Source organism: Aricia agestis, chromosome 11 (genome assembly GCF_905147365.1).
Source record: "Aricia agestis chromosome 11, ilAriAges1.1, whole genome shotgun sequence".
NCBI classification, from domain to species: domain Eukaryota; kingdom Metazoa; phylum Arthropoda; class Insecta; order Lepidoptera; family Lycaenidae; genus Aricia; species Aricia agestis.
In genome coordinates, this window is record NC_056416.1 from 6252535 (window position 1) to 6279859 (window position 27325).

General features: G+C 35.9%; 1 protein-coding gene across 8 annotated transcripts in view; it reads left to right on the forward strand.

Moving 5' to 3' along the window:
- The window catches only part of LOC121731598 (plasma membrane ascorbate-dependent reductase CYBRD1-like), an 88159-nt gene that overhangs the window by 22034 nt on the left and 38800 nt on the right, over positions 1 to 27325 (forward strand). Inside the window, exon 1 of one of the 8 annotated variants that reach the window (XM_042121105.1) lies at positions 15956 to 16193. The exons of 6 other annotated variants lie outside the window; for them this stretch is intronic. In XM_042121105.1, the coding sequence (XP_041977039.1) occupies positions 16165 to 16193 (29 nt within the window). In that variant the 5' untranslated portion in view covers positions 15956 to 16164. Of the gene's footprint in view, positions 1 to 15955; positions 16194 to 23385; positions 23555 to 27325 lie in introns of those variants that run through there. One more of the 8 variants, XM_042121104.1, reaches the window with a different exon arrangement.

The following is a 27325-nucleotide window of genomic DNA, read 5'->3' on the forward strand; positions in this document are numbered from 1 at the left end:
TAGGATGTAGTTAAACGGTAGGTATAATTTATTTGGAGATAAAAAGAAAAAGGCGAAGGAAACGTAATTTACATTTTTATCAATTAACTATTAATACTTTGTACACATTAGCATTCTTGAGTTATGATATTGAGTTCATGAATAAGAATTTAAATAAGTGCATAGATATCTATAGTCTGTCAAAAAAGTGAAGAAATTATTTTTTTTAAATTTCTTCACTTTTTTGACAGACTATAAGTAAATATAGCTACAACTCGGGCGAGTTAACTTGACACCTGGCTTAAATTTTACCCCTCCCTCGCTTCCCCGCGCAGCACCCCGCTCTCGTCGTACGCGTCCAGTAGCGTTAGCATAATATTATATCTGTTACCGTTACACGTGTGTTATCGAGTTTGCGTTTCGGAGTTATTTGTTAGTAGTTAATGGTTATTGTTTTTGGATTTTTGTTGAGTTTTGTTGTGTTATTTGTTAGTTGTTACGTTTGAACGTTAAATTTGTTAAGTTTTTGTTATTCGTATTAACGTTTGAACATTGCCGTGCGTCTGTGGTATGAATTAGCTACTCACGGAATATATTAATATGAAGCTAGATACAAATTATCGGACGCATCCATAAACCTCGTATTCCTGCTGGGGAACCCTTGGGCGAGTCCAACTCGTACTTGGTTAATACTGTGGTTAGTGTAGCCCTATAAAAATAACTAGTTCCGGTAACGTAATTTTTTTTTGAAATAACTTAAAATAAAAAAACTTTTTGTGCACTCAGTACTTAAGAGAAACGTCAATTGAACCAGGTGTCATGTTAATTCGCCCGAGTTGTAGTAGCTCATAAATAAGAATTTAACGAGTGGCTGAATAAATATGCTGTACCTACTTATTTTATCTACCGTAGTAGGTAAATATGTTTAACATTCCACTGCGGGAGGAAACTCCTAATTATTAACTTTACTGCGAAGAATATTCATGCTTATGTAATACTGTCTATAAATAATTGTATTTTTATGTGAAACTATAAGTACATTGCTCTGAGACATTGTTCAAGAATAATTAGAAAATTTTTCATTAGAGTTAAGACGTCGCATACTAATATTGTGCTTAATATTATATTATTGTCCCCTATATATTATTTTAGGCATGTTTCGATTAAATATATTATTTATACGTGGGAGAGCCATGCTTCGGCACGAATGGGCCGGCTCGACCGGAGAAATACCACGTTCTCACAGAAAACCGGCGTGAAACAACGCTTGCGCTGTGTTTCGCCGAGTGAGTGAGTTTACCGGAGGCCCAATCCCCTACCCTATTCCTTCCCTACCCTACCCTCCCCTATTACCCTATTCCCTCTTAAAAGGCCGGCAACGCACCTGCAGCTCTTCTGATGCTGCGAGTGTCCATGGGCGACGGAAGTTGCTTTCCATTAGGTGACCCGTTTGCTCATTTGCCCCCTTATTTCATAAAAAAAAGATACAGTTAGGCCTTTATAGAGTACAAAAATGATTAATCCGCAATTAAGATTAGAACGAGCGTGAGAAGAAAAATTCTTCTATTTTGGCAGATTTTCTCAAATTTTGTTTTTCCCACATGAAATTAATTAAAACGTATGAGCAAATAAATTAAATAAATTGAGTTAACTGATAAAAATAACTGTATTCTCAAAGATAATGTTCCCTTGTGTGATTATAATTTATTTATATTATGTGATGACTAATGTGTCTCATAAACTTAAAATCTTTGCTTATTCAGAAAATAAACTTTGACTTTGCATCGATTATTGAGTTTAAAAAATATTACGTAGAAAAAGTTTTTAACTATAAAATCTCTTTTTTAATATAAGGATGCATCTCCATTTTGTTTTAACTTTCATAATATTATCGTACTCGTCGGGCGTATAAAGTGGTATGATTGAGGCGATACGGGTACATTCGACCTCGAAAGTGGTTTCATTAGAATTAATTCGCCGAGTGGGAGCCGGGAGGAAGCGGGAGAATTGACGCTAACATGAGACCGGCAACGGTGACATTGTCAATGAAATGTACGTTTCTATTTTTATTGTTGGCATAAATATTTTTATTAAAAAAAAAAAACACCCCAGGAATCAGGAATCAGGACCACATGAAGACTGACGAATTAAAAAAATATATTGATATTCGAAATTCAAATAAAATTTCGACTGCTGGAACTTTAATGTAATTTGAAATATTTTTTCTGGAATTCAATGTTTGTTTTCCTTTTCTTCGTTTAGGAATAAGTTTACAATTTTACCTAACGACTGCCTACTTTCTCAACGTGACTGCTATATTAGTGTCGTTTTGTGCTAAAAAATTGCTTGTTTGCGAAAAAACTTGTCTCCGACCGCAAATGGGAGCGAAACCCTGTACTTGACAGATCATCCGCCATCTTGGAGTGGCTATCTATTAAAAAGAAAAAATATATTATCCTGCCTATCTTCAATCTTGGTTGCTTTTTTGTGTTTAACGGATTTTTTTGTTTAACGTTTTATGGAATTATGATGATTCGAAAATTAAAATTTTGGAAAGTTTAAGATAAATAAAAAAGAAAAAAGTTTTTAAATCAGAAAACTTGATATCAATATTGTTTACCATAATAAACTATTAGTTTTATATTTACTTCAATCGCTTGCACACGAAAGTGGATTGCATTATTTTTATAGAACCGGTAGTTCAGAATAACAGTATTATGTATACCACTTATTTAAATAACGATTAAAACCAGCTCCGAACTGGCTGCTAATTGCTATAAACTAATTAATGCATTTAATATAAAGCATAGAATGCTATCTTACACATAAAGTTAGTTTTAGAATTTAATGCTCAGACGATTTAGCCGAAACTCTTTCGTTTTCGCTTCGTTATAGAATCGCCGATCAAAATGTATAGAATTGACATAAGACGAGTCGAACGTCAACGTCATTTTAACGAACGCTTATGTCAATTCCATACATTTTCATCGGCGATTCTACAACGAAGCGAAAACGAAAAGATTTTGGCTCACCCCCCAGGTTTGCTTGCTCAGAAAATACATTTAAGCAGTTGCATTGCGTTTAAGCAAAATGTGTTATAAGCTTTTCGACTGGACAAAAATTCTAAGGCCTAAACTTATTCCACGTCACCTTTAGATTCTGTATCCTTATGATTTCCGATATGAGCACGGTGAAAAATGGTATAAGTAAGGATCAAGACATTCTAACTTTTACTTGCGCATTCTTAAACACACATAAAGTTTTAAATTTCTATAACCCACCTTATTGATAAAACATGTATCTAGCGTTAGACTAGACGGTTCTTCCGATAACGTTGTGTCAACGATCGGTGACGATTGATCTGTAATTCTACTCCATGACCTTTCAAGACCACTGTTCCGTGGCGGCTATGCATTTCTAGGATATCAGTTATCTATATTTTTTAATAGTAGATAGTGGATACTGTTGATTGATTACTAGATGTTGTTATATGTAATGGTACAAGTAATGTTAGTAACTTAGTCGATTCTTTGATGTTGATTACTGATTAGATTGATATTAAACCTTATTAGTTTGTCACTTTTTTTTTTCATGTGTGGCCTCCATTATAGTGACGCAGATAAAAAAGTTGAGTTTCTTTACTGGAATGTTCCATGCAAACTTTTCACTTCAGAGTTCAGAGACTACTTTAGTCATCTTAGTAGTAAACACATCTATTAGAGATCTGTCTCGTCCACGACCTATTCATGGCACATCAAACGGCGGCCTACATTCCTAAACCTGTTTCATCCAGCTATCTCTGCTGCTCTTAAATCAAGTATCTACAATTGGTAGGTTTAGCACCAACAATGAATGATTACGTATTCGTATAGTTACGGAATAAGTGCGGTTAGTATTCAGTTGTACCGAAATTGTTTATGGATGATCTTATTCATCGAACATTTCGTGAAGTTTTGTTAAGTTCAATATGGAGTTGTGTGCTTCATCTTACGTTTTTTACTAAAATTTTAAGCGTCATTTAGTCTTTTACCGTAACAGACTAACTTATAACTGAATAGTGAACACAGTCATTATATTAATATTGTGACTTTGTGAGTTTAATCTTAGGACTAAAGGCCTTGGTGTGAGGAAGGTCATTCTCCGAAGGTTTAAAGCTCATGCTTAATAGTTGTCGTGAGTCACGGAGACTATTATCTTCTTTCTCAATATTGTTATTGTTTGGACTGTTTGGACACAAGCAGTTATTGCTATAGATAAGCATTTGGGTACTTCAGTAATCATTTAGTCACCTTTTACTGAAGTTAGGCATTTAAACTATTCAAAGCAAAGATCGACCAATCTTCCCTTATTTCTTTGTCTCTTGGTCCTTTATAATACTGGAAATGGAAACTAAACAGTGACCATCTTATATGACCTCATATTCTGACAACAAATCAGCTTAAAAGAAAAACTGATATAAGAATCTCTCGTGGAGTACTTAATACCTATAAAACTTCGTTAGACATCGAGCGGCGCTTGACTCCGACTGGTCTTGAGGGGGCTTAGTAGGTTGCACGACTTGGCACTTTCGAAGACTTAGCTTGAAATCGTAAGAATTTTCATGGTTTTTAATGCTTAGGAAGAAATTACTCTTCAAGAGTCAAGACTAGGGTTACCAGATTTTTTTTCAGCCTATAAGGGACAAATGGTTAAACGGGCCAAAAATGCGGAATTTCAGTTTTTTACCCGGGACAAATGAAAAACAAAATTATTTAGTGCCATTTTTTTTTATATTTTTGCGATGATCGAGTCAGTTTTAACATATTTTTATTCGTTTTAACATATTATTTGTAAAAATCAATACAATTATAATCGTAATTAAAAACGGTCATAAACAGTACGATTTACGAACTTTGGATGTGTGAATATTTGGATCGATTTCATAATGAAAAAAACGCAGTACGGTTCAAATACGGGACGGAGTCAGTCCCGCCGGGACATTTGGATCGATTTCATAATGAAAAAAACGAAGTACGGTTCAAATACGGGACAGAGTCAGTCCCGCCGGGACATTTTAAACTATGCCTTAAATACGGGACGTCCCGGGAAATACGGGACGTCTGGCAACCCTAGTCAAGAAAGTGTAAAATTGTAGAATGTAGATTAATTAAAAGTATATTATGTCCTAATTATGATTTTTTGGTCGGTATCATGATTGATGGGGTATTTAAAAAATTCTTCATGTATGCATTCGTAGCGTTATCAATAAATATTTGTATGAAAATTTCGGCAGATTCTATACATTTGACGTTGGTAATAACACGATTACGCTGTCGAAAATTCCTGCTTGTTATTAAAATTATTTGTAAACGACTGTTTAACCCTCCATAATTTCTAGTGAAAATTTAAAACATGCAGTCGTTAAGCTTTTCTAACTTTTTTCAACTTAAAAGTTAAGAGATATTTAATTACGCAAACGAGCGTTTGAAGTCTTTTCTACCTAATTGCTGTCGTACTCGGAGTTTGAAGAGCTCATGTCTAGCGACTAACATCTACTTATATTCCACTTAAGCCATTAGGGCACATCAGTATATCAGTTCGCTTCCTCAGTTCTTTGAATTAAATAAACATTTATCTTCTCAGATATACGAGTAGCATTAACTCCCACGAAGAATGAAGGCTCAACTACATCTACTTGATACAGTAGTATTATTTCCACATTGAGTGCTAATGCTCAAACTTTTTTTTTATGAAATAAGGGGGCAAACGAGCAAACGGGTCACCTGATGGAAAGCAACTTCCGTCGCCCATGGACACTCGCAGGCCTTTTAAGAGGGAATAGGGTAATAGGGGAGGGTAGGGAAGGGAATAGGGTAGGGGGTTGGGACTTCAGTAAACTCACTCATTCGGCGAAACACAGCGCAAGCGCTGTTTCACGCTGGTTTTCTGTAAGAACGTGGTATTCCTCCGGTCGAGCCGGCCCATTCGTGCCGAAGCATGGCTCTCCCACGTCAAAAACTCCACTTAGAATGCTACTCAAAGACTCAGCAAAACGCGTTTAAATAAAAATAAAATAAAATACGTTTATTTCAGGCTGTTTGAACCCATATTTTGTTAGTAAAAAATAAGTAAACCTAAAAACTATGTTAGTGTCAGTTACAAAAAAAATAAAAATAAATTAGTTTAAGTATTTGTCACCTTCTGGCGCTCCGGGCACATGCACAAATGTATGGATCCAGTTTGATAAATAGATATAAATAGATAAAGTCCAGACTTGATCTCTTTTTGAAATAGAAATAGATAGAAATCATTTATTTGCTGAAATAAGGTACAATGTTATGATGTTAAAGTTATTTGATCAAGCTCTCTTATTTTGCCTTTGGCTGGCGTGCAAATTTTATACAGTCTTTCAAATTATAATTTATCTACTTAAACTAATACCAATCAAAATTATAACTCCCACGTATTTGTATAATAATAATAGCTCCCACACCGGTTTCGGTGACGGTGGCCGGTTTCATTGAAACCAGGCCAGCTACGCAGGAGTAATTTTATAGTGCCCAAGTGTGTACACAAGAGCACTCTCTATTCCTTTACTCTCATAACCCAATGGGACAGACGACCGACACGACTGGCGAGAGATCAGGCGCAGGACCGACTTTTTACATGCCCATCCGACGCATGGATCATTTTACTTGTCAGACAATCAGGTGATCAGCCTGCATTGTCCTAACCAAACTTGGAAACAACATGTTTCCAACGCGGGAATCGAACCCACGACCTTCGAGTCAAGAGCCGCGCTCTACACCACTAGACCACGGAGGCGTATTTGTATAATATGGATATTAACAATTCATTAAAAAATCTGAGAACAAAGTAAGTTATAAGTGTGTAGAATGTAGAGTCAAAAGTTATAACAGCTCATAACTCTGAATATCCCGATTAGAAATAAAAGAGTTCAATTTCAATATTAACCATGTTTTTAGAGTTAAAATTATTTTGCCCTCGCTTCCCAAACTAGTACCTAGTAAGGTAGTAAAGTTAGGTTTCAACCGAGTAACTCACTTCAGGTGTGAAGTGAGTTTTCTGAATAATTTGGCTGAGACGTGAAGTTATTCAAGAGAAGAGCAAACTTCAATAACTGGGGAATAGTTCGTAACGGTTCAAATGAGACGAATTTTAACCACAAAGAAATTGAAGCTAAAATATTTTTATGGAAAAAACATCCATAGCTAAACAAGGAACCTATATTTTTGGAGTCGGTTAAATTAGCTAGCAATTACGCTCCTAACATAAATCATTTTCGTTTTTTCTTCATCTCAAGGAATGTTGTGGGTGCCTGGGTCAATATCTAAAAAACCTTTGCCTGCATTTTAATTTTAAGTTTAGGTATAAATTAGGCGACGTTTCACGTTGATGATGATAAACATGGTCATTTTGTATTATTTATAACCTAAATTACTACAGTAGCTACGTATTAGTAAATAGCATAATATTGTCATCACTGATACAAAGAAAAATTATATCGAAACGCCGGAAATTACGGCGGAAAATTATTTTGACATGGGTTTTCATTCTTCAATCTGCATGTCTCACACAAAAGTCCAAGAAAATTATTTTCACAATATGAACTAAGATAGAAACTGTGATATCTATCCGTCAGGTATTTTTATGTCTTTTTATTACTGTTACGTGCTAGGGTTCGAGGATATGGAGAGAAAGACCTGGTGACTCTCTTGAAGACTTTATTAACACTGCACTAAACACTAGGTCACAACACTTAGCACTAAGTCCAAACACAAATCACTAGGTCCAATCACTAAGCACTATCACTGTCCTAGGTCGTAGCCAAGTCGCAGGTTTCACTGGTTCACTCACTATTGATCACTTGTTGTCGCCTCGAAGATCGTTCAGATTGAACTGACTCGCCGGGCCTGCCTGCGGCTTTTTATATGGCGAGACGAATTCCAGAAAGTTCCCGATTCACGTAAACAAGTAAACAACCTTGGGAACTTTCTAGGAGGCTCGAGCATGTACCACAATAAAACTGCCGTCCTTACGGTAAGTGCAATAAGTTGAATTTAATTTAGACCTTATAGACTCAGTCATAAGGTCTAAATTAAAACACGTAAACACGCAAACAAATAAACGGTAAACACGTAAACAAACATTGGACCTTTCTAGAAGGTTCGAGTATGTACTTGCGCACCTCATGCCATCTAGTATTGAGTAGGGGATTTATGTTGCCTGTGCTCCCTCGGTAAGCTTCGCTGGTTTGTCGCTAGATGGCACCACGTGTCCGTATACCATGTACCGTAACATTACAATACCTACTTAATTATATATTAAAACTGCATTCCATTCGTATTTCGTACCTACTACCTACTGAGTTAGTATTTTCCTCCTAAAATTGATAATTTTTATATTTTACTTCTATAAATACCTTTTGAGTGGCTAATTCTACGTCAACCACGAAAAATGTGTGACTACTCAATAACACCTTGTTGTAACGACAACCCTTGTTTTATTTTTAGATATTTGAATACAACAAAAGGGTTAAAAATAAAGCGGTTAAATAGCCTGTTAAACGACACAAATTTTAGCAAAAAACCCTTAACTTTTTTTCTATATTTAGATCCTAAATATAATAAAATAGTATAAAAATATAATAAAATAGTATAAAAACCTTCAAGAAAAGAGCTTATGTGTGACCCGTTTGCTCGTTTGCCCCCTTATTTAATAAAAAAAATGCTATCCAATAAATTTATGAACTTTTTTTTTCTAAAGCGATTTAAACAATCGTAATTATCGTATATAGATCGTTAGTGTAAACACTGTCAGTGCGGGTTGTTATCTTTGCCCCTTGGACAGCAGGCTAAAAAGTATAGATTTTGTTATAGACGCTTTTATGTTTTTAATTTATAAACATGGATATAAGTCGGGATATACATAAAAGATTCTAATGGTTGGATGTTGTGGTAGGGTTCCTTGGCTGAGAATCCAGTTAATATCAATAACTTAGAATTTTGCTACATTTCTCTACGCTTAGCGCGTTAGAATATAAGTTTTTCAGGCAAGTTTTAAGAAGCAACGTATGAACAATTTCTTTATCAAACGGCTGCCTTAAAATTGCAGCTTGCCATTTCTTTCATCCAAAGAAAAGGTTTTTTTTCATCCTCTGATTTCGTTAATTTTTCAACCTTTATCAACCCTAACATATTACAAAAAGCTTAATATTTGGTTACACTTAATTTAATTTAAAACATAATACTACTTTAATTAAGTGAGGGTACTTTAAGTTGTCACACGCCGCTTCCATACGGCGGCCGGGGTTGTCGAACTGGCCGTATGTCCACTGCCTTCCACCGAAAACGAGACATTTTGGACCGATAAAATCCATACTTGATATTATAAATGCGAAAGTATGCCTGTCTGTCTGTTACCTCTTAAAGCTTAAACCGCTAAACCGATTTTGCTAAAATTTGGTAAGTCTAGAGAGTCTTTGAGTCCCGGGACAGAACATAGGAGTTTTTTTCATCCCAGAAAAATGTCCGGTTCTCGCGAGATAAACGAGTTGGCGCAACGGAGTTGCGGGCGTCATCTAGTATTTTATACCTAAAAATAAAAAAGTATTCTCTGTTATCCGCTAAAATAATTTAACTTAAGTATATTATAACATTTTATCACCATTGATTGTTCATAAGTTCTGAAATTTTCACTATTTCTGTTGCCGCTATAACAACGAATACTAAAAACGCAATAAAATTAATATTTAAGGGGGCTCCCATATAAGAAACACAATTTTTTTCCCACTTTCGCTATATACCGGTACGGAACCCTTCGTGCGCGAGTCCGACTCGCACTTGGACGATTTTTTTTAAATTTTGCTGGTGACGTCCCGTTGACGGCGGCGGCGGAGAACCGCCCTAAGGATGGAGCAATTTGTGGACTATTACCAGCTTTCTATGTGAGACACGGTAATCACTGGGATTCCTTGTTTGTGGACTTTTTACCCGACTGCAGGGGAACGATTTAAATTCTTTATGTTTGTATGTATGTTTGGGTTTGTGGTTGGTTTTGAGATGTTAATTTAGAATATTATGTAAATACTAAATAGGGTCAGGGTAAAAAAATATGTGTACTTAGGTACTACTTAAATATAAACAGGTATTATTTTGAAATTTCCATTTTTCATTTTTACTCATTAAATTGACGTATAGTACGTAATTAAATGAAGTGCACACTAGTTATGTTTGTAGTTGCACTAACTTCTCCTATGCAGGGACCGATCTAGACATTTAGCCGCTCCGGACAAAGATCATTTTCGCCGCCCTTTACAGGATTTGTTGGGGAAAATGGGAGGAATATTTAAGTAAAATACTCAAATATTTCCACTACCAAACTTAAGGTAGGTAAGCTGGTAAAATTCTCAAACTTAAGTGGTGGATGGCTAGGTTGGAAGATAGGAATAAGTCAATTTTGCCGCCCCTCATTTTTGCCGCTCTGGGCAAATGCCAGGCTCGCCCCCCCCTTAGGTCGGGCCCTGCTCCTATGTAACTTCTTCGTTTGGGTAAGCTTTTGTTTTAGTACTTTCGAAAAGTTTACAATTGTAGATTCTCTGTAACTCTACCATGTAACTTTTAATTGGCTATTGATGTTACAAATTGAGTAACTTCAATGGTATTGATTGTATACAGAGCAAAGTGGTACGTAAAACAACTGTATTACGTACCACTTTGCTCTGTGTTCAAAGAGGAAAAATTAAAAAAATGCGCAGATTTCTGCATATTTTTATCCCCTAAAAGTTTTAACACTCGCAGCTTTGCTTGTCATAAAAAAATACGCTTAATACATACAAATAGGTAGGTACAGTACCTATAAGATTTTCTTGTTTAACGTAAAAGATATTATAACAAAGCTTTGAAGAACTAAAGTGTCGTTCAAAGTTATTTTGACACCTCTGTATAATTATCTGTATCGATTTTATTATAACACATCCACATTGGAACATTACCACAGGGTCATTGACACTGTAAACCAATATATAGTTAATAGATATCAGTTATTTTACAAGTTAGATACTTTTGCCTTGTCTTTTAGTTTATTTTTGTTTTATAGTTGCAATTATTTTTACGATGGGTCCTGATAAATGAATAGTGTAAAATGTAGTAAGTTGCTCCAAAAAAGGACATTAATTATTTTGTTACTAATATCATCTGCATTTATGTATGTATTTGAAGTTAAAAATGTATTTTTTTACGTTTCTGCCGTACACCAGACATGAAAAATCTTTTTCTTTGTTTTTTACTCGGCGAGACCAAATAGAAAGGGCAATGAATCCACAGGGTGTAAGATAAGTGATAATACTTTAGAGTGTGTATTATGTCCCTTGTATAGAGTTCACTGTGAAAGTAGCAGCGCTAAAAGAGTAACTTTAGACTTATGTGTGCCTTTGAGAAATGCCCCAACATCATGAATTTTCCCATACAAAAAATCATTTCTCATGGCACGCACGAAGTTGGCAAGTATAAAACTTTTACCGGTAATAACCAGTACTATCCAGTAATAACTTATAGTAATTGTAGTGTAGATGGCGATGCACCGGTGTTTGTGGTTCTAACTTTCCTCTTCACCTTACTACTTTCACAGTTCACTTAATAGGACTTGAACTATAGCTTTGTTATGTAACCCCTTTTGTCTTTGATAATGGTTTGGAGGAAATAAATAATCTAAAGCTCTTTTCTTGAAATAGCGGTAAATCTTCTCTGTGGCTCTAGATATATAGGGTGTAACAAAAATAAGTGATAATACCTTAGGGTGTGTACGTGTTCCTTGTAGAGAGTTTACTCTGAAAGTAATTTCGAAGAAAAATTCGTCTTTCAGAGCTGCTACTTTCACAGTGAACTCTCTACAAGGAACACGTACACACCCTAAAGTATTATCACTTATTTTTGTTACACCCTGTACAGAGCAGGTATATCTGTGCCTCCAAACATTTCGAGCCCTATTTGATATTAACAAAATTGTTACTTTATAAAGTACTAGATGTTCCGCGCGGCTTCGCCCGCGTAATTTAGGAATTTCACGAAAACCGTACATTTTTCCGCAAAAAAATAGCATATTTCCCTTCACGTGGTCTATTCTTTATGTGTGCCAAATAACTTAAAAATTGCTCTAGTAGTTCTTAAGATAATAAGCAATTTCGAATAATTTTCCCTGTTTTTTTCCACATTTTCCTCTATTTCTTCGCTCCCATTAGTCTTAGCGTGATAAAATATAGCCTATAGCCTTCCTCAATAAATGGGCTATCTAACACTGACATGTTTTTTCTAACAGGACCAGTAGTTCCTCATTCCTGAGATTAGCGCGTTCAAACAAACAAATATTTATAATATTATAAGTATAGATTGTAGTATATAGGCGTTAGGTATAAAATATTTAAAATAAAATTAGTCGATGCCTGCAACTCCGTAGCGCAGACATTCGTTTAGCGCGGGAACCGTACATTTTTCTGGGTTAAAAAGTATCATAATATGACCTTTCCCGTGACTCAAAGTATCTTCATACCAAATACCAAGATCGGTTCAGTGGTTTGCTCGTGAAGAGGTAGCTGACTGACAGACGAAGAGGTAATAGGCAGGCAGGTATACACTATACATACCGACATACACACTTTTCGCATTTATAATATCAGTATGGATATGATACATAACATGCATAATACTTGTATGTTTCCCAGGGTATGTATTTATCTCTATCTCCAACAATGCCATTCAATTGAAAACTATTAACATTGATACAGGGTGATGTTGGTGACATGATACGCTGCGGTTATACAGCGTGTTCGGTTACACATCATTGCCAGGAAGACAAGTTCAAAGCACTTTCGATCTCATGTGACTACTTTTTAATGGTTCGGTGGTTTGACAAAGGTTAAGTTATAAGTTATAACTTATTATACTCAACTCGGGCTAACTTGTCGCTAGCGGTCATTGACTCCCTGTCAAAAACTTGTCATTTTCCATATAAGCCGCGATTGACAATGAAGTGTCAGATATTGTCAATCGTGGTTTTATATGGATAATGACAAGTTTCTGACAGGGAGTCAATGACCGCTAGCGACAAGTTAGCCCGAGTGGAGTATAGTTGGGATTAAACTAACGTTAGACAGTTAATTTTTTATTCACTAGATAATCCGGTGAATTTTGCACTCCCTCCTAATATTAACCTTTCCAGGACTTTCACGAATATTTCAAGACTAAAATTAGTCAAATTCGTTCGGCCCTTCTCGAGTTTAAGTGAGATTAATAACTTTGAAAATTATTTTTTATTGATACATGCGCGATGATGATTAGAATTTATTGATCCCGGAAAAAGATACATATTCTGACCGTATTGATTGATCAAAGTTTACCTTCGTCAGCAACATCTAGATTCTAGTCTATTACAAGTGTATGTAATAGACTAGAATCTATGTATAATCTAATCTATGTATATATATGTGGGAGAGCCATGCTTCGGCACGAATGGGCCGGTTCGACCGGATAAATACCACGTTCTCACAGAAAACCGGCGTGAAACAGCGCTTGCGCTGTGTTTCGCCGAGTGAGTGAGTTTACCGGAGGCCCAATCCCCTAACCCCTACCCTATCCCCTTCCCTACCCTCAACTATTCCCTTCCCTTCCCTACCCTCCCCTATTACCCTATTCCCTCTTAAAAGGCGGACAACGCACTTGCAGCTCTTCTGATGCTGCGAGTGTCCATGGGCGACGGAAGTTGCTTTCCATCAGGTGACCCGTTTGCTCGTTTGCCCCCTTATTTCATAATAAAAAAAAAAAGTGTAGCTAAATACCATTTTGTTTCGCATTTCTTGCTACCTACGCGTGTTTTTCCTGACATTATCTGTTGCATTAGTTGCATTATTTTAATGACTCGCCAATCAAAATACTAGTTATATGTACAGTCGTGCGGTAAACAATTTGGGTGTCGTAATACACGATTTCGGACTATTATGTATCGCCGGCGACTCGGAAAAATCATAGAGCGTGGCGGACAATCGACAACTTATTGTGATAGATTTGGAGGTTTTTAACAGTACTACGCAATGAAAACTTCGTAAACAGGTGTCATAACTGTATTTTGCAAAACGTTAATAATATTGTTAACTAGATGAGCCGTGAACTAATCACTTTCCTCCTATCACCTTCCGTAGACATCCACGAGTATTTCAAGACTAAAATTAACCAAATCGGTTCAGTAGTTTTCGAGTCAAAGCGAGATTAACAAAGTTTTAAATTCATGTGTTCAATCTTATATACAGTGTGTAACAAAAATAAGTGATAATACTTTAGGGCATGTACGTGTTACTTGTAGAGAGTTCACTGTAAAAGTAGCAGCGCTGAAAGACGAAAAAAATTTTTCACTTATGTATGGGGAAACTCGTGACGCTCGGGCCCTTGCCCATACAAAAGTGAAAAAATTTTTTCGTCTTTCAGCGCTGCTACTTTCACAGTGAACTCTCTACAAGGAACACGTACACACCCTAAAGTATTATCACTTATTTTTGTTACACACTGTATAAAATTCTCGTGTCACAACGTTAGGCCGCGTACTCCTCCGAAACGGCTTTACTGATTTTAACCAAATTTTATATGCATATTCAGTGGGTCTGAGAATCGGCTACTGGGTACTTTTTATATTGATAAGTGCATTTGTTGAATAAATAATAGTAAATTATTACAACTCGAGACTGACGGCGACAATTGTTTGTGCGACGGGATAGCGATGGACGTTGCCATGGTGACATACTTATTTAGTCACTTCAATAAAATAATACGGGCGAAATACTTTATATGGCAAAGAAACGTTTGCCGGGACAGCTAGTATTTATATAAAGATTAAAATCAAAAATGTATTTCACTCAAAACTACAAAATCCCATTTTATCCATATATCAAGCGTAGGTATCTTGTTAAAACAGGATCAAGAGGGTAAGACGAGACTTCTGGAATATAGCCGATTTGTTATGACTTTATCTTTATTTCTATTCCTCTTTAAATATAGGAGCTCCCGCAGCACAGCTAGCGCTAAAAAGAGATAAAAATTGCTATACAGAAAATAAATCCAGGTGAATAATTTTTGCATCAGTTATCCTGCATGCGATCGAAATATTTCAACCGTACTCATGTTTATTAAATGCGCAATATATCTCAGATATTGGTAGATTAATCCTGGTTTATTGAAAGGACATGGACATTGCAGGGAAAAGTTATTATTGGTTGGTTAATTAAGCTTTATTTTAGTCCTGATTTCCGATAACGAAAACTTTAATGAATATGGTTTTCATAGAGTAGATCACAATTTGGAATTTTACAAAGGCATAAGTTTATAAGTTTGTTACTTCTTCAAGCAGAAAAACAGAACGGATTGTCGTCAAATGATTTCACCATAGCTTAAGCTCTGGATTCATTTTTACTAGGTTATTTCATCCCAAAAATACTCCTGTAGGATATTGTATTGAACTTATAAGTAACTATACTTAATTAAAGTTATTTTCTATATAATATATAAAAATGGATTTTCAATTGTGTTAGTAACGCTAAAACTCGAAAACGGCTGAACGGATTGGGCTAATTTTAGTCTTAAAATATTCGTAGAAGTCCAGGGAAGGTTTTAAAGTGACACGAAGTTCACCGGGACAGCTAGTCTATATATATAAAAATGGATTTTTTGTGTTAGTAACGCTAAAACTCGAAAACGGCTGAACGGATTGGGCTGATTTTAGTCTTAAAATATTCGTAAAAGTCCAGGGAAGGTTTTAAAGTGACACGAAGTTCACCGGGACAGCTAGTGTTATATTATATTAGCTAAGAAATATTAGTATGTTAATCCAGATTAATCCCGTGACTATTTCTGGAGCTGGTCAATTGCTATCCTGCCGTTAATTTGCATGAATTGTCCGGGTGTCGGTTTAGGTGCGCTAGTCCGCACTCGGGTCGCGTCATATCTACACGCTTACTGAATACTCCGGAATCCGTTTACATTGATAATTCCGGACTTTTGGAAGTATCCGTTCTACATCGATAATTCCGGAATTTAGGAAATATCTGTTTACATTGACAATAACGTAATTTAAAAAAATTCTTCGTTAGGAATACGAGTAATGAGTGAAGTGTGATTGTGTATACTGTATAACATAGCAGCGACAATGCGCCAAAGATATCAACTCAAACAAACGTATGTATACTTTTATTTTTAAGCCATTTTGCAAATATTACGTACCTATATAGCTATACAATGAGCAAATATAGAGTAAAAGTAATTAAAAGTGACTATCGCTCATTTTGTATCGTGCGTCTCATTCCAAAATTAGTTTTTGAGGTTGTAAAATAATAGTAGTACTTGGTTACAATGTCTATGTTTTTATTTAATATCTTATTTATGTTATAATATATTGGATAATGTTTAATTTATTAGTTTTATATAGGTTTTATACAACAACGAGATGACCTTGAGATGAATTGACATTGGCACCAATTTTGTGAAAATCTTTGCTCTAATTTTAACCGCCATTAAAATTTACGGTGACAATATGAGATAAGAAAACCTACTAAGTTGTAGCTAGTAGATAAGAAAGAATAACTACTCTGTTTAGATTCTTTGACACTGAATTTCAGCTTTAAGACAAAGTTATGGGAAAAGTTAACTTAGAAGAATCAAATATTCTGAGCTTTTTACGTGTAATCTTCTATTTACATATTCGTAGAGCTTTATAAGTATAGTCTGTTGTTATCACTATATAAGAACTAGGTTTTGTCTGCAGCGGAATATTTACTTAGGTATCCCAAATTGGGATACCTAAGTAAATATTTTGACAAATAAATTTTGTTCCATTTGGATTCCCAATGGAACAAAATTTATTTGTCAAATAGTATAAGCCACAGAGCTTACTACCAAAGTACAAAACCGATCAGCAGTAACGTGAATAACAAAGATTAGAATATTAACAAAATAGACACTACGTAATACAAATTCGACGTTTTGTACCTACGAGCATGTACTTCTAGCTATCTCCGTTTAGTCAATCTGATCACGAGCCGATAAAATGACCATAAGTGGTAGAACAATGGAGGAAAGTGTTCCGCGTTACATACACCTAAACAATGACATTCCTTCCCGTACCATAATATCATAGATTCAATAAGCGTTTAGACATGCCACGGTTTTGTAGGCTCTGCATTAGAACTATATTTTATTAATCTACAAGATGTTGGCCGAAACTTTGTTGCGGTGAATATCGTGCGCGGGAACCGTACATTTCTATGGAATAAAAGCCAACCTATATCCTTTCTCGGGGTTGGGAGAACACCAGCCTATGTGTTAAGACATATGAAGAGGCCAACAGATAGACAGACGTAAGACAAACACAATTTCACGCGCATTTATAATTCATGTCAGTATTTATCATTATACTTATTAGTTTTTTGCTATAAGAGTTACGGCTAACTTAAGAAGTTAAAGCTCTAGAAAGGAGGCTGTTATTTTGTGCCATTTCTCTTCGTCATCACATCTACACGGGAACCTAAAATTGTTAATGATATCACCTTGGTCGTATGCAGGCTGTTTGTTAATGATATCATGTGTCATTATCAATAACGTATGTCTTTATGTGGGGCGTTTGAAGGTTCTAGTACCATACAATACACGCCATTAAATTGCGCATTGGCTCTTCAGTCTTCTGGTACAATATAAAACCTTTTTGCGTTTGAGTTTCGGGCGTCATCTCGTTTTCTTTATAATAATCAATATTATTATAAAGGGAACTAGATAACACCCGCAACCCCCAAACGCAAATTTTGTTTATCGCGCGGGAACCGCAAATTTTTTCGGGAAAAAAAGTATCCTATGTCCTTTGCCGGGACTCAAAGTATCTCCATATCACATTTCAGCAAAATCGGTCCAGCGCGGCAGTTTGGTTTGGCGGCGCATTTATTATAATAGTAAGACGTAATGAATATGGAAATATGGATCTATTAGCTATCGGTAGTGCCGTAAATAGCCTTTTTTGCACCCTGTGCGAGTGCGCCCTTGCTTTTTTTTTTAGATATTATAGGTACCCAGGGCAATTCTATGTATAGGCCTATTTTATTTCATTCAGGGTGATAAAGTAAAACATGGTGTTGACTGTTGGTACTAAAATTTTGGAAAACAAACTTTTTTTTTAAAGAACTGATATGGGAAAACAAGCAGGCGAGCAGTCTGATATCAAGTAGGCCTTTCGCCTGTTATGATTATACCACCCACACTGTGCAGCCCTAAGTGGGAAAAAATGCTGTATAAAATAATATACCTGCCTGGTCTGGCCATTTTTGCGCACCCCAGAGTCTACGCCCTGTGCCTGGGCACCGGTGGCACCGCCCTATTTACGGCACTGGCTATCGGCTATCGCTAGGCGACATTTAGGTACGCAACTTTCTTTTACTTGGCAAATATAAACGGCTGAATATTACGCGAGAAAAAGTATAGATCCACATACCTAATCTATAACAATTATTAAGAGTACATAGTGATTTTCATAGTAAGGACGTAACTCGTAAGCCTCTGTGATAAAGTTATTACATAGTTACGATGTAAAGTAAAATGTATTTTTTCTTGCAAATTATCCAATTGCGAATGTTGTACCGACAGACGAAAATAATTCGTTGGAAAGCCACAACAAGCTTAATTGGGGTTTCAATTTAATTATGGTATGTTTGTGATCTGTCGCATTTTTCATCTGCTTCTGAGTTTGTAGGTGAAGTAAATGCACTGTATATCAGATGTCATAATATTATTACAATCAACTACTAATTCAACAACAAGATATACTTAACATTCGCTTGTACTTGTATTGCAGTAATAGTATTTTAGGACATTGCTACGATGTTTCCACGCTTGAGGCATCATCAGCGTCGACAATAAACAAAAAGTTTTGTTTGACGTATGACGAGTGCAACATGTCGGATTTTGGTCGGATTATTTACTGCATGTGTTAGTAACGCCCTCTGCTCCAACCTTTGCGTAATATTAATTTTATTTAGTGGTAGGGTCAGAATTGACAGATTTGACAGCGTGAGACGTCTCGCAAATCTGTCAAATACATACAAATTTCGAAATTAATCTACGCGTCGCGTTGCGGTTGCGGTTGAATTGACCCTTAGATTGCTTTTCGTCCCATAGAGCAAACTCTACATTTTAAAGTGCTATCTTCTTAGTTAGGGGGTGCATACTGCATATTTTAGTTTATATTATGTTACCATTAATGTGCGTAAACCAGTTAGACTGCAGATTAACAAGTTATTTTGCAGATTATCTGGGTAAGTCAGTTAAAGTACGAAAAGATTATTCTATTCTCATTAAATTACATAAAACACGTTCTTGTTTAAATAAAACATGTTATTTTGTTGTAGAGAATTATATGATATAATTTTTTGGACATAAACAAGGAAATAAATGATTAAATTTTAAGTAAAATATTACTCCACTAATAAAATATTATAACTGATTGTGTCATATAGGTCCCTAGGAAAAAAAACCAATCAACACAACAACAGTCTTGACAAGCTTAAGTCAAAGTTTTTAGGACTTTTACGAAGAAAGAGAATGCAAAGTAATTAGGTAAATTTATATAAAAAGCTTATATGTGCATATAAGCTTTTTATATCAATATCACACTTTAACGTATGGTATCAGGGTATCTGCAGATTAGGTAATCCAATTTACCTAGGTAGGTAATATGCACGTTAACGTATTCTGCCATCTAACGGTAACATATTATATTATAATTGTATATTATACGGAATGTTACAAAACTAAGTGATAAATAACTAAATAATATACTTTAGGGTGCTGAGTGTATTTATATGAGTCTCCTATATAGAAGTTTTAACTTTTAGGTGAGCAAAATCATAATGCTCGGGCGCGTGCCCAATAAATCTCAAAAAAGTTGCTCTTACAGCGCCTCTACTTTCATAGTGAACTCTATGTATCTAATGTATAATCACTTAGTTTTGTTACACTCTTTATAGTAGATTACACTACTGAACGCAATAGATATTATTAGAAGTATGAATGGATAATAATGAATTATGAAATAACAATTATGCTTGCCGGAAAACATCGCCTACTGTTTTCACCCACTAAGGTCGCCGTTTAGTTGAATAAATACTATGTTAATTGTCATTAATACGGGATATCCCTTAACGTGGGATTGTAAGGGCCTTATCACACTGGCGATTAGCGAGCGATTTGAAAGCGACGCGACTGCGCAGCGCACACGCCGCGATGACGCCGCGATTGCGCGGCGTGCACGCAGCTTGCCTTCGGTGTTTTGGACACTTAGCAGCAAAATGGATTCTGACGTCACTCCCTAGACGAGTCTACTATATACATATAATAATAATCTGTGTACAAAATGGCGTCCACACCACGCGGCGACGACGCTGCGCTGTCGCGTCGCTTTCAAATCGCTCGCTAATCGCCAGTGTGATAAGGCACTAAGGTTTTAAAACGCATAGACCTTAAATAAAATAAATTTACTGATTTTTAAGAAATTTTGATATATCGATAGATCTAAGAATTGGCCCCGAACACAACGTTAATAATTTACGTATGGCGTACCTAATTGTAGTTTTTAAGAGTTTCAACTTTCAGGTTTTTAATTTATGTAATAAACCAGGAAAGGAGCAAAAAATCACCTAAATTGCGATTGTCACCACTCACCACTAGTCGCCCATAGCCACTCTCTCGCATTTGAGGGTGACAACTGACAACTATTATAACTCCTCTCCTCTCCTCTAGTGTTGCGTTTATAATCCTCTATCTTCATTCTATTTCTATCTTTTCAAATATATTAAAATTATTTTCTACTTAAAAATTAATCTTTTTTTTATCTTTTCAGGTAAGTTCCAGACACATAAACTCATGAAAGACGGACCTTAATTGGATCAAGTTGGATATTTGTGGAATGATAACTGTAAATTTCTTTGATACTTTAGCATGAATTTAGCACGTGATCCTAGGTCAGGATGCAAGTATCAAAACTATTCGCGAACGTTTATATGCAATTGAGAGGCTTGTCAGTTTTATGAATATAAAGTAGGTACGAATTCAGCCTGTCCCCAATTGAAACGACACATAACACTATCATCACTTTATGAGGCGACACCTAACACTTTGATCACCTACTGGCGTAGCACCTAATATTATTATTACCGACCTACTGTTGTACCACTTTATAATAATAATAGCTCCTACACCGGTTTCGGTGACGGTGGCCGGTTTCATTGAAACCAGGCCAGCTACGCAGGAGTAATTTTATAGTGCCCAAGTGTGTGCGCAGTACACAAGAGCACTCTCTTTTCCTTTACTCTCATAACCCAGTGGGACGGAAGACCGACACGACTGGCGAGAGATCAGGCGCAGGACCGACTTTTCACATGCCCATCCGACGCATGGATCATCTTACTTGTCAGACAATCAGGTGATCAGCCTACACTGTCCTAACCAAACTTGGAAATAACATGTTCCCAACGCAGGAATCGAACCCACGACCTCCGAGTCAAGAGCCGCGCTCTATACCACTAGACCACGGAGGCCTAATACCACCTACCTGAATATTGAAGTAGGTACCAATTACCGCTTTTAATAATCGAGAGTCATTATTACACACCTTACAGACTTTACAGTTAGGTATACATTTTTTTGCTCTATTATGTCAAGCGACTTTTGTAACGTACCAGGCAAGGACAACTTTGTATTAGGCACCCATTACACGCTCACGCAAGCGACAGTCAATTCCGTTAATTATGAATTATGTTTGACTGATGGTGACTGATGGACTGACGAATGCTATTAGACGGTCACTCAATTCTCTTCAGTTTTATGTCAGTCAAAGCCAAAATTTTCAAAGGTACCATACGTTTCTAATTTTTTTCCTATTTTGTCAGATGTGACATTACTCACTCAAAATTCGTGACTGATGGTTGCATGAAGCAAAAATCAAGATGAACTTCTGCAACCGTCTGTCACGCTCTTCCACGGTAGGTTATCCACCAGTCACAGCCATGACTGTGGTAAAACTGACAGTAAAACCTACCGTATAATGGATGCCTTAGGTCTGCTGTGCAAGTATCTTTATTACTCAGAGGGCTAGTGTGAAAATGATTGCTTCAATATTATTTTAAATTTTACCAGTCGGTTTCATTCTAACTTTGAGCCCAACTTGTTCTTAGAACACCGACAATATTACAAGACATTACCCAAGATTTCTGAGAATGCAAATCTAGTAGCCATTATGTTAGTCGGGAATGCGGAACGGAATTCGAGTGCCTAGGACCTAGGCTAGGTCTTAGACCAGTAAAAGGCCCGTTGTGAGCTCTAAGGCCGCTCAAATTGCTATTCAAATGATCTAATTGACATTATCTGTGCCATCTTATTGGATAATAGACCCTACTCAATTGGTATTACAGCTACAGGGTACTTTGTAAGTCGTGACTAGCGGAAAAGTACCTATGCGTGAAATTTAAAAAAATAATTTTAATAAATACTATGCAATACCTTCATGATATGTAAATTATATTATTATGAAGAAAAATTATATATCATTAACCGTCCTTGGCAAAAATTCATAGTTGACAATGAATATCAATAAATTAGAAAATACAATTTCGGTACAACTTTTCGTATGAAAAATTGTTGCCTACGACTTTTCCGTAACCTACATTTTTCCGCAAACAAAAACCTATATTATCCTTTCGGTTTAGACTTTACAGGGAAGAGACAGATTTTCGCAGTTCCCTTATTTACAATAATATTGTAAACTTGTACGTCCAAATCTATGCTAAAACGTGGATTATCGGCAACCAAACTTGCAACCTTCTATTCAGTTATACCGTAATATTTCGGCAACCGTTCGGAAGTAAACGGTTCTCCGCAACTCTACCGACAGGTTCCGTACAACCAGACCACCAGATAATAACCGTGAAAGGTGGTCAGCTTACAACACTAATCACTGCATGTCACTTGCTATTTGGAACATAAATTGTTGTAACTTTCTTAAAAGCCATCAGCCAACAGACAGAATTTATCGTATATTTTAGCAAAAATTAGAAATATCAAATTTTAATTACTAACACAGAATATTATGAGTAATTACTAATTATGCAATAGTATGTAGATTGTAGGTATATTATTTCTTTCTCTTCAAGGTTTTCTTATTATTTCTAAGGTACAGGCTCTCACCTGTATGTAAATAAAATAAAACACGTACAAAACATATTTCGCAATAAATTCATTTTAAAATCACGTGTCTATGCCTGAGTTAGACATTTCGACACATTAAATAAACAAAGCAATACGATATTTAACAGTCAGCCATATTAACACAAGTGCGGTTCGGGGAAGACGCCATTTTGTTTTCTTAAATTCTTTTTCCGCGTATATACTTTTGGCGCGTAAATTATTTTCCTGCTTAAATTGTGAGTGATGTACTCAGACGGTGTTTACCTTCCGTTTATCGGCAAATACCTTGTGTTTATGCTTCACGGTTTCAGTAGAAGGTAAGGCGTTTTACAATATCAACTTACGATAATTATTATTACAGTATTACGTGCATGCCAGCGCTACGCAGCGATTGGTTTAGCGCGCGGGAAATTTTTTTTGCGATAAAATGGAGGACATACGTAACGCGATGTCATAGCTGGGGCTCGGAGTTGGGACTAAAAGTTTCTGTGTTCTTTCTCCTTTCATCCGGTTAGCTGTTTAATCCTGAGCAGGTTCAAGACAAACAATTTACGCATTTTAAGTACATTTTATTTTCATTAAGCGTTATTTAGGACTATGAGCCAGTTAGGTTAAGGTAAAATCTCAAATTACAAATAAAGATTAAAGGGTCACAATTCCCAATGCTCACTAACGGCCGTTCCCAATATTTGATCTATATCTGGTTTTGCCCTACTAGAGATAGGAATAGCTCACATTAGACATTAGAGATATATATTTTATGTCAATTCAATGTTAGCTGCGATCGGTTGTATTGTATGTCAAACCAGAGATAGATTGAATATTGGGAACGGCCGTAAAGGCACTTGCTTAACAAAATGCACTATTGCATTAAACAATAAATTGTTTAAGTATCAAGATAGCCGATGCGTCTTGATAGTTGGGTAACCGCTGGCCGGCGGAGGTCACCCGCAAAGTGCAATCACGCAGCTTACGAAAGCTCTTCGTGTTGTAGGATGATGAACATGGCATTTATAATAATAATAATTGCCAGATTAAGGTGACGCCGCGTTAAAGTAAAAAACCGTGTTGGATATGTTTTAGGCCGGTATAAATAGTCAGTACTTAAGATGCGACCCGGTCTCAAGACGCGGTTCGGCTCTGTGATTGGTCCAAATTTTTACAGCCAACCAATCACAGAGCCTGAACCGTGTCTTGAGACCGAGATGCATCTTGAGTACTGACTATTTATACCGGCCTTAGATTACTTGTTTTCTATGAGAGGCCGGCCCGGCCACTCATAGAAAACAAGCAACGGAACAGCAAAAAATGAAAAGGGCGTAAGCGACAAAATGGTTTTGTCGCGTAATTTAAAAACCATAAATACATTTCATATAAGCTATGGGCAAATTAAGTGTATGCTTGAACCAATTTGTGTACAAATTTTGGAAGCTTAAATCACTCTCCTCTGTTGGCAAAATAGGAATCCCCTTTTTCACAGAGGTCTTTTTGATTGATTATTCTGTGTTATAAAAGTTGACCAATCGTGTCATGCTATGGGTAATTGAAAGACAAAGACATGATGAATACTGACAATGAACTTTAATTTCTTAGCTACAGCCAAATTATCAAGGCGTCGCCTTAAGCCCGGCCGCACATTCTCTGAATTTCTGTTCAGAAAAATTCGGACGCTTATACAATATTATATGTCTTACACATACACGTCAGAATTCTGATAGTATGCGGTGTCCACAACAAAATGTATCATACAGAGTGCGTTCCTGCGGGGCGTCCGAATTTTTCTGATCAGAAATTCGGATAACGTGCGGCCGGGCTTAATAAACTTTCATACAAATTGACAAATAGGACGTATTCGAGTAACAAAGTTTAGTCAAGTTTGAACTTTTTACAAAGATCGTCTTGTCCTAAAATTCATAGCTGTCGTTTTTGGTATGAAATTAGTTTTAAGCTTTAATTACAGCTTATTTATTTAAGTAGCTATTATGATTTTAATTGGGGATATTTTTTTTCTAATGTTTTTTGACTACCTACGTAATTTTGTAGTGATATTTTATATTTTTTAACTATCAGCTATTTATATGTATATTATCTTGGCTTGGTAGTTACCATAAACTATATATAGTGATAATTATTTCAAAAGCAAAATATGTTAATGCTCTACTGACGGGTGTAAATAGACCTGTCAAGTCGGTTAACCGAAGGTTGTTATTGTCTAAATACCACAGCCTACATAGATGTAGAATGTACACGTAACTGTAAAAGCTTGAAGTAAAAGCTAAAGCAAGCTTAAGCTAAGTAAGCTTAATCCTAAAGCTCGATTTATATGCGTCCGCGCTAACGAGCGGTTTGGCCGCTACACCGCGAGAACACAGACACAGGCAAAGTATGTAACGATTAGCGGCACGGCGCGGTCGCGTTGTCATAAAATTGCTTGTGACCTTGCGATGTAGCCACTGAACCTAACCCAGGGCTGTAGCTAGGGTCAGATTTGAGGTAGGGCAGCATTGGTTACAGGTAGGGCGGAAGTAAAAAAAAATATCATAATTGATTGATTTTCTTGGGTTTTGGTATTTTTAAGGTAGGGCATTGCCCCACAATGCCCACCCCTAGCTACGGCCGTGACCTAACCTAAAGGTAAATCCTAAGTTTACCAACTCTGAATTCTTTCTTTAGAGTTTCGGGGGGTCGTGATCTGGCTGGGCTATCGCTAGGCTTGTCAGACAATAGCATAACCCGACTAAAAGATCTCTCCTCTGACTATAAAACAATTCCTATGAACTTGATAGTTCAAGTATTTTTAGTACAATCGCACTCGAAAATAGCTCTAGCAGATACTTTTCTCAACTTAATGATTCTGTTTCGCTGGCCGTGATTTCGTTTCAAACTTTGAAATTTAATTTAGTCGAGCGAGATCTTCAAATTGCCTATTGTATTGTAAGAATTGCTACGTAAATGCTTTAAATTAAAAAAAAAAGTAACATAAATTTCGCGCTAGTTATAATCACAATAATGCGATAAACGATTATGTATTTAATTGAGTAAAATGGTCTCACTGGGTCAACGTAGTCAGCTGACCATATCTGAATTACATTACGTATATTATATAATAGATTTATTTTGTAGGTAAACCGTAATTTAGCACGTGACTTTCGTTTTTAATTACTTAATCTCCACAATGTGAGGAGAATGAAGTTTGTTTACTTTTACTGACATTGTTTTGTTTGAGGCCTCGTCATTAATCATTTTTAAGGAGGAAAAAAGGCTATTTGGTTGTTAATAGTAACTTGCTTGGTCTTTCGCCACCAATAATAATTAACCGACTTCAAAAAAGAAGTTTATCAATTCGACGCGTATGTATGTAATATTTCTATATGTTAGTCTATATCAGCGTCTGAACAAATGTGCCAAATTTCAAAAGTATATGTATGTAAGTATGTATGTTTTTATGTTTGTGTTCGCATATCTCTGGAACTACCATTCCGATTTTAGTTATTTCTTTTTTTGTTGTATTGTTCAACTTAGGGAATAATGCAAGTTTCATCAAAATCGGTTCAGTAGTTTTGGAGATAGGGAGTTTTAATTCTCAATTACGTACAATTTTGAAGTGGGTTTCTTTTTAAAATACAGTTATTTTACAAACTAAGCCTTACTTTAGCTCTTTACATCTAAGCTACGCGAAGTCATACAGCTGAATTCAATTGTATATTTTACCATATTTTAATAATAAATATTTGTTTAAATAATTTACTTTAATAAACAATCTTGATGATAGAAGATTGTTTAAAGTTTTGCTAGTAAATTAACTCCAAGTTTAAAAGAATTGCGTCTTGGAGAAAACTTTAATTTATTCATCAAGAAAATTTGTATTTTACCGTTAATTTGAATATTATCAATTCATTCATGGTATAATCATCGAACTTTAACTTTCTAATTATTTAAATGTGCAATTATGAACATTGAACACACTGGCATATAAAATTTCTAAAAATAAAATTCTTAAATCTGGTTCTCAGCTAGACAACGTGTTATAAAGTTTTACTGAAGTTTCTTGCTAGATAGATTTAAAATATACTAATGTTAGGTACTGT